We start from the raw sequence: 9,403 nt of genomic DNA, 5'->3' as shown, positions 1-9,403 counted from the left end.
AGGACATGATGTAAGGTGATTTTATCTGACAGTCGAACGGAACCTTCCAAAGAAGCAAGCACCTTTTCACCATTAGGCAAACCAACAGGACAATCAACAGTATGGACATCAAACAACCAAGATTTCTCACCGGTAACATGATGAGTAGCACCAGTGTCAATAATCCAAGAAAAAACATCAAACTTACCATTCAAGCGATTTTCGGGAATTGTAGCATTACCAAAAAATCCCGTGCTAGCCTTCCATTGATCGGAAGTAAAGTGCTGACCGACAGCAGCACCGGCCATGAAAATTTACGATGAAGAGAAAAAAAAACGTGTGGCCTGATACCATGTAGAAACTACACAATCTTGACTTGTTCCATTCATTCACCAAAAGAGAATATATATAGGATACAATCTTGAACCCTAGTGAAACAAGGAAACTAAGATCCTAGTGAAACAAGAAAACTAACTAATATATGGTAATTAGTGAAACAAGGAAACTAACTAATATATGATAATTATCTCCCTACAACTATGCTACCAAATAATATCAAATAATATCAAGATATTATATCGCAATAAACATGAATAGATAGGGGTGATAAAATTCGCCCCCGAACTCAGGAGCTGCTCAATTTGTTCAAGTTTGGGCTCAGGAGCTGCTCAATTTGTTCAAGTTTGGGCGGATCAACTACTAAAGTGCTCATAAGTAGGGATACGAGTAGGGGTGACAAAATTAGATCACGAAATCATACCTGCCTAAATTGATTATGACCTAGTTTTCAGCCCATTTCAGTTCAACGCATTTCAAGCCAGTAATGACCCGCTCATTTATTAACTCAATCTATTTTGACCCGCGCAAATTCAACTCAACCCGCACATTTAACACCCCTAGACATGAGTTTGTTCAGAGATCGTTAACATTGTCTCTTTCAGAACATTGAATATAATCAAAATGCCCCCATTATTTATTCTTTTTATATTACGTACATACAATCTTAAACTAAACAAACACTTTCTGGTACTTCCTTAAGTTGGGGCATTTTTCTCGTTACTGTTCCAATATTCAGACGACGAATGCTGCTAAACGAGTGCAAAATATATTTTCTAACGACAGAGAAATAAACATTGTGGGGCTTAGCTAGAGCCCATGAAGCTTTAAAAAAAACATCGTGAAAATTCTCTTTTCTAGCAGTCAATAATTAAATGGAAATTCTAATTGAGGAAAATTAACCCAAGAAACAAAATGGTAACTGCTGAAGCAAGTGGGGAAAGAAATTTTAAAAAAAAAAAATACAACATGAGAAACTATTGCATAAGTAGGCTTCTAATTAGAGCTGCTTGAGTAGTGTCTGATGTTTCCAATAGTTCAGATAATCTGTCACTCAGATCATCAACTTCTCTATGCAGGCTTCTTATGTAATTGCATGTATCTTGCAACACCCTAGCAGCTGAAACCTGCTCCAAATGAAACAGAGATAAATTTATAAAATAAGAGTAGTTCGGATTTACGAAAAAACAAAAAAAAAAAAAAAAAAAAAAAAAAAAAAGATAACGAAATGGACAATTTCTCAAATGTATGTATCATTCTTGCACATGAGTCGTGTTAATCTTCTCTTTATCGTTCTAATTTTATCAGATAGGAACAATAGTTCAGATAGGAACTATGAAGCAAACAAGTGTATACTATTCAGATTAATAAGTTTAGTAAGTCCAATAAATCATCAAGGGACAAAAGAGAATCCTATGTACATTCCAGTGTTCAAAAATCAGGAAGCTAAGACCAAATAAGTCTTAGGAACCACTACATATTTAAAAAATTAATATTTATTGAGACAACTTTCAAACGTTGCGATCCAAGGACAGAGGTAAAACTTTACAACTTAAAGCATGTCATTGGCAAAGCTTTATTTTGGTGTAGTCATCTTCCGACACAAATTTGGTACTAAGTCGACCGATTTGCTTCATAGATGACATATTAGGAACCACTACATTTTAACTGAAATGTTTTATTATACTAATTATAAGAGGAAATCACAAGAAATTAAGATTAATTCTCACAGATACTATGTTTAATTTCAATGATTTCTTTTACTACTTTTTTTCGCTTCTTCTCGTTTTCTAGAATAACAAAATCACAAAGATAGATGATTCCACTCATTTTAGGGTTCATCCTCATTGTACCGCTAATTATATATATATATATAATTACTCGTTAGATATGAACATTACATGCACACATACATATATGTCTGTGTTTATACTTTTCTTGGCACAAATTAAAGAATGTCTCTAAGCCAACTGGTTAATGAAGAAACTCATGAAACTTGGTATAAGGTCATATGTTCAAGCTCCATTGGTATTATCCAACTTATCATAATTTTTTTTTTTTGAACCTTTTAGTGAAAATTCTAAATCGTGTGTTCCCCTTTTGGAGTTTCAATTTGAGTAGACGAGAGAAATTAAATGAAATTAATTACCTTGTCGGAGGACCTATTCCTGAGTTCAGGAAGAAGTTGTTGCAACTTTGAAACAAGATCATTGATTTGGTCCTCACTTATCCTTGATCCTCCTGAATGTCTTGATGATCTTGACCTTCTGCTAGACATCTTTTCAAATACTTTTATTATATGTTTGTAGATGAACTAATAAACTAGAGACAAAATTATATATAATGGACAAATGAGAAGTGTGTTGCTATGGAGAGTGTGAAATTAAAGTGGTGCTTTGAAGAGGGAGAAAAGTAATTAGTGCACAAAAACACTAGTGGTGAAGACAATTGCATGGAAGAAAGGAGAGTGCTTAGCTTGTCTTTAAATAGGGTTTTCGGAGAGAGAAGAATCAAGTTAATTTCTAGAGATTTGCCCTTCTATGCTGTGATCTTTTTATTGTTAATCTTTTTTTTTTTTTTTTTTTTTTTTTTTGAGGTTGAACTAAAATGGGCTTAAGAAAGCTAGCAATTTCTCTACGCATGTGTTCTCTCTTAATCTGTGTTGAGTGTACGTGAGTGTGTCAGAGAATACACGTAGTACCATGTTATTTTATTACATCTACGCACTGCTATTGAGTATATATATTTTTTCAGAAATAGATGAAGCTATTTCATGATATCAGCAAAGAAATGCACTAACTATCTCCTCTCGACTAGAAGTGGAAAATAATTTCATGACATATGGGATGTCTTTTCCAAGAAATGTTACTCAATAAACCTCATTTTTATTTCACTCTTTTTTTTTTCCTACTGTATTGTCATATTTTTCTTGATATCATGCTTCAAATTCTTCAAATAATAAATACATATATGTATGAAAGTATTGAAGTAATTTCATAATTATTCAGTCTATATGAAGAACATGAGCCAGCTCCTCCGACCCAAGTAACATGAAGCACGTGATGAATCAGTAATTAAGAACCACCTTACAAGGCTTAATAGGTTTAGGTGACCGATAATGAATTAACATCGAGGGGAAAAGGGTGAAACAATTAGTGCATGCTCTCACTTCTATCTTATCGCTTAATTATAAGAGGGGGGTTGACTGGTCAAGATTCATATTTGATACAATTATACAAACATGTTCTTTTCCTCATATGGAAAGTACATGAGGCGACACGTAGAATCCCAAAATAAGCGTTACTCCTCACCGACCCTTTTAACAGGGTTTTTGTTTATCTGTGCTTGTTTTTACATGTTTTTTATATTGGCATAGTGAGGTCACTCATGAGGCTAGATGAAATCAATGCATATCTGATCTTCAGTACTACTATCAGTTTATTATCTATTTGACAGATCAAGTTTACTATCAGTTCAAAAGCTAGCTCTTTTCCCCTATAAACTGACCAAATGCACTTTAATTTGTATATGGCCATTAATATCGTATTTGCAAGTGTAGTGCTACTAGCTAGTTATGAGTCATATTGTCTTTAGATATATAGCTGATCTATCTTATGTATTGTTCCCGTTAAATCAAACTAGTGTCAAAGTTATTAGAATAATCGTGTTGATTGATGATGATTGACTGACGGGCCTATATGTAATTGTAAACGTTACTACATAGGTGCTCAAGCACACCACTACTTTTGACACAAACACTATTTTTCTACTATATATGAAACTAGTAATAACATACAAATATGTATTGACTGAACATCCAATTTCAGGGAGTAGCAACTCTAGATTGAAGGTAGTTAAAGCACTCATGACTTAAAAATCTTGGGTCCCCCATGCACATTGACATTAATTGTCTAATTGGATTCATTCAAGTGATAGCTCACATTAACTTAATTCTACATGTTCCTTGTTTTCCTACGCGGGCGTTAGTACTTATAATTACCAGAGTTTAATTTATACAGTGTGAAACTGAATTAAGCATTTCAATCTTCTTCAAATTCCGAATGGTTAACTCCGAATAATTTTGTGAGATCTTTTAAGGGACCACTAATTAAATCATTTACATGGCCTGTCTTAAGGTCATTGGTGGTAAAGTAATGAAGCCCTTGCATCTAATCATTGTATTCTGATATTAATTCAACTGATTAGGAAGGCAAGACTAAAGGAATCTAATCAAATGAGGTTTTATAGACGTGTTTTTATTGTCTTGATACGTAGCCTACCTGGAATCTCTTTTGATTCAGTACAGATTCATGATGAGGTCTAAGTTGGCAACTTGGCTTATTAACGTCGTCAAAGTGTTTGCTAATTAATTACAATCTGCATGCCTAGGCTTATTGATTATTTTCGTCCGAGTTTAATCAATTTCATGTACACTAAGGGTGTGTTTGGTATGAAGGAAAATATTTTCTTGGAAGCAAGTGAGTTTCATACTACATAATTTTCTAGTGTGTTTGATACGTAAGCAAAAAAATAAATTACATTTTCTTGGTAGTATCTTACTTATTTTCTAGGAAAAAAATTTCCTTCATACCAAACACACCCTAAAAGGAACTTTGTCACCTATATCAGATCAATTAAAAGGTAATTAGCAAATAATAAGTACAACCCTCAAAATAAGGCAGACAACCTATTACATTATGTTAAATAATACACTATTAAGTAAAACAAATATTGTAAATATATACGTATACGTTAAATCCTTTCTTGTGTCATTTTCCTATTTTTCAGCTATTTACAATTACAAAATTAAGAAAAGTACTTGACATGATTCTCCAAAACACATGGTTGCAGAGCATCCAATGGATGGACGGAATTGAGATTCCATGGACATTGCAAATAATGTCTCTTGTCTTTTTTCATACATAATTATTTAGGTATTTCAAGCAAGATTTGTTAACGCTGTAGGACGGTTTACAGTTAGTTTTTTCGTGCCAAATGAATAATAATATGCATGGATCAAGCGGAATCTCTCTGAATTCTATACAGACCTTCAAGTTATAAACATATTTTTAGTCTACTTTCTGCTTGAAATATTTTCGGAAATTTCACTATTTATGGTTTATAGCAAATAGATATAGCTTATATTTGTTAATATTAAGGATGACCGTTTCTTCCTTTTTTTTCCCCCTCTTCTTTTACTGTGATTCAAATTTAAGTTCGTAGTACGAGGGGTGTACAAAATAAACCGACAAACTACACCAAACCGATAAACCAAGAAAAAAACCCGACTAGTGGTTTGGTTTGACGTGGTTTGGTGTTGAAAAAAAAACTCGACCATAATTGGTTTGGTTTGGTTTTAACTAAAAAAGTCAAACCGAACCGAACCAAACCAACTCGACATTACATGTATTCAGTTTTTAAAATATTTTATACATAAAAATATTTATTTGTAATGTAATTTATAAATATTCTTAAATCTTTTCATAGTTTTTTTTATCTATTATCATATTATTCAAGCTTGAACTTAGAATTTTGAATCTTAATAAGTTCTATATCCTATGGATGTTAGTAACTCAAATAAAGTCCAAACCAAAATCAACTCAATACTAATGCTAACACAAGAAATTCAATTTGCCACTAGGAATGACAATAATGTTAGAAATTTATTCTTTAGTTTTGCATAATTGATTTAGAAAGTAAAAATACATAACTTAAGTTTTTTCTTTTTCATGTAATTAATACTTATTTTAGCAAGACTTAGTAGTTTTATATTATGGTCATTTTCTTTTATGTCTTGTTAATTAGCAATATTTACTTTAACGATTATATTAGCTTGCTTTTGTTGAATATTTTAATACAATGTCATCACTCTTCTCACATTTTGTGTTATTTTTTTAAGAAACACCTTAATTATATAGTTGTATCTTACTAGGACTAAAGAAATATTGAAGTAAAAGTTATGTGTTTTGTATCAAGATTATTCCGAAAAAAACCCGAGAAAATTCAAGGTTGAAAAACCTGAATTTTGTTGGTTTGATTTGATCTATAAATTTAAAAATCCGATGCAATTAGTTTGGTTTGATGTTTAAAAGATCCGAACTAATTCGGTCCATGTGCACCCCTAGTAGTACCTATTGATATTGATACTAAAAATCAATCTCGTAATCCTCAATACAACACTGTTGTACGCTTGACGAGGTTGGTGTATTGGAGGCCGATTTTAAAGAATAAAAAGCAAAAGACAGGGACAAAAAGAACAATTTAGCCAAGTATATGTTAACAAAGAAACCTGTGCTGGGATAATTTAATTAAGTGCGTAGTAATAGAAATGCTCAGCGAGCTTTTCGTAGCACATGAAGTCGATCCAATAGACAGCAAGGACTGAGGTCGAAGTCACGAGGGGCTTTATTTTTTTATTGGATTTAATTTATATACATCAATAGTACTTATACTTTTAATATATTTTAATCGATTATAACAAGTTATTTAATGGGTCAGTATATTTCTAAATTAAGAGGACAATTGCCGCGGTTTTAGGTAATCTTAATTCTTAATTTATATCTTGTTTGGTCAAGTTTCTAAGAAATTAAAAGTGTTAATTTTTTAGGCAAAACGAAACTCTTATTTTAGAGAAGAATAGTGTTTGACTAAGCTTTTAGTTAAATAAAGTAAAAGCATTGTTTTAAAGCTTTTAAGCATAAATATATTGAAAAAGTAGCTTCTTAAAAAAATAAGTAGTTTTAATTTTATAGGACAATATATTATCCATATAGAAATTCATCTTTACTAAATTAATTAACAGTAATTTCCTTTTTCGTTATTCAGTATTTAAAGCACTATTTAAAATGTTGCTCAAACACAAATTACGTATTAACAAAACAATTCAAATGATTTAACTAAACGCAAATGTCATCTCTCCTAAAGCACTTTTGATAAGAATTATTTCTCAAAATAAGTTGGATTTTACGGCTTGGGCAAACCAACTCTGATGATATAACAAATATGTACACTTCTTTATTTCTTTCATATCCAATGGACAGGTTTCGTCCTTATAAAAAATTTAATAAAGAGCTTAGTCTAAGAAGAAATCAATTTGTTCTATAAAAATCTTTGACACCCCAAGAAGGATATAACATGATCTTCTCAGCATATGCTTCGTTCTGCCTGCTTGTAAGTAATTTATTTATAGGAAGTACAACCATGAATTGTCTAATTCTTCAAGGCCACAGATATTGATATATGAGCCTACGAGGCTATGACCATTAATTAATTAAATATAAACGCTTTTAGTCGGTGAATAACAAGATCTGCTCCATATAATATTATTATAATTCTTATATCCTTTTAACCGACATTTTAAACTGTGATACCGACCAAGTGAACTCGCCTAATCTATCTACAGTCGATATTACTATTGGCATATTTGTGGTTTTTAGCTTTATCGATTACATTTTTTACTCTATCGATATGTGCGCAGACCCTAGCTACTCCCTAAGTCGTTTGGTGTATGGTACAGGGCTATGCGAGCATTAATTTTTTTGTACCGTATTTGGTAGGAGGTATAAATTTAACCTCCTACCAAACACGGTACAAAATGAAGCATAATCTCAAGGGTGGAATATTCCTTCTTATCCCACTTATCTCGGAATTATTTTATACCATCTTTTAAATTGTATAAAATAATCCTAAGAAATGAAATAAATTAGTCTCGAAATTATAATCTCGGGATAATTTTAACTACCTACCAAACGACCTACTTAACTACATGTTCATGAAACAACATCCGAATATTTGTATTAGTGTATACATCTTGATCCTTTTCTTTGAAAACCCAAATGTTAAGTAATGTATTTGGCTGATAAGATCACAAAGAAATAAGATGAGTTTGAATAAAGTAAAGGGACTAAAAAAGACTTTTTTATACAATGGCGACAAAATGAGGTGAAAGAAATTAGTAAGTACTGTAATATTTATATCGATAACGTCAGGTGCTACAATCGTAGAGTTTTCTGTTGGAATTTTCAAGAGAAAATAAAAGGAATAGGCAAAAAGAAAAAATACTTTTCTTTCTTCTTAAAAGAAAAAATGTACTTTTCTTTTTGCAAAAAGAAAATTTCTTTTTGAAACAATGCATCTCTTCTCAAAAGGTTGCATCATTTCATGAGGTTTAAAGATTAAAACATCCCTATAAATAGAGAAAAATCCTGAAAATATTTCTATCCTAAGAAATACTAAAAGTATAGTACCAATACTCTTCCTTAAGAAAAACTGCATAAGTTTAGTGACCGCAGCATTAATTCTTGTGTGTTCAGAGATTTTTTTACATTATTTCTTGGCTTTGCTTCATTCTATCCTGGGAGAGTATTTGTAAGGGACAAATAATTCTCTTTGGAAAGTGATCCAAGAAAGATAAACGGCTTGAAGTAGACGGATAAAAAGTTCTTCCTTGGTAAAAATTAATGCTAGTATAATTAAGGATAAGATCTATATGTATTTCCTTCAATATTTAAGGCAGTGCTGGAACCACGACAAGTATAGAGCAAAGGGCGATCAGTTGAACATTTTTCATTAGAAAATTATGTTGAGTACATATATATTAATCTTAAACATCCTTAATGAACTATTTTTAGTTTCGTCACCAGTTTAAGGTGATCAGAATTAGAACGCAATCTTCCGTATTTCTCAACTTATATTTATGAACCGTGCTTAAATTTTTTGCAATATTAATATATTTTTACCTTTGTAATTAATCATTATCGTGATTTATTACGGATTAGGAGTCCATGTTTGCTATAAGAAATTACATGTATGTAATTACTACTAGCTTTTAAGTAACTCAATATTAGTTTTTTTTTTTTTTTTTTTTTTTTGCACAACTTTTGTTTTGAATAAACATGTAGAGTAGTATATATGTAAGGAGGGTAGCTAGCTAGGTTGGCCGTTGAGGGAGTTGAAAGAAGGAATTGAATGATTAAGCAGTGCACGTGTAGTACTGCTTCAGCATCTTCTCTTCACTCCATGCATCGAGAGTAGTATATTGCTAAGAGAGTTGTATCTGTGTCTAGGACCACTTCTTACCCAGAAATTT

General features: G+C 31.6%; 1 protein-coding gene and 1 non-coding gene across 2 annotated transcripts; both read right to left on the bottom strand.

Annotated features, from left to right (window-relative positions):
* Positions 1–1,035: 1,035 nt before the first annotated feature.
* On the bottom strand, positions 1,036–3,247 carry LOC132625352 (transcription factor PRE3-like). The gene is made up of 2 exons (XM_060340128.1): positions 2,465–3,247; positions 1,036–1,442 (listed from the first exon to the last, which is right to left on the bottom strand). The coding sequence occupies exons 1-2, from the start codon at positions 2,591–2,593 to the stop codon at positions 1,293–1,295; spliced, it is 279 nt and encodes a 92-aa protein (XP_060196111.1). The 5' UTR covers positions 2,594–3,247; the 3' UTR covers positions 1,036–1,292.
* Positions 1,538–1,641, bottom strand: LOC132618564 (U6 spliceosomal RNA). The gene has a single exon (XR_009574170.1). It is a non-coding gene; the product is annotated as a U6 spliceosomal RNA (small nuclear RNA).
* Positions 3,248–9,403: the final 6,156 nt, after the last annotated feature.

The sequence above is a fragment of the Lycium barbarum genome, chromosome 1 (assembly GCF_019175385.1).
Source record: "Lycium barbarum isolate Lr01 chromosome 1, ASM1917538v2, whole genome shotgun sequence".
Classification (NCBI taxonomy): domain Eukaryota; kingdom Viridiplantae; phylum Streptophyta; class Magnoliopsida; order Solanales; family Solanaceae; genus Lycium; species Lycium barbarum.
This window is presented reverse-complemented; position numbering and strand designations above follow the sequence as displayed.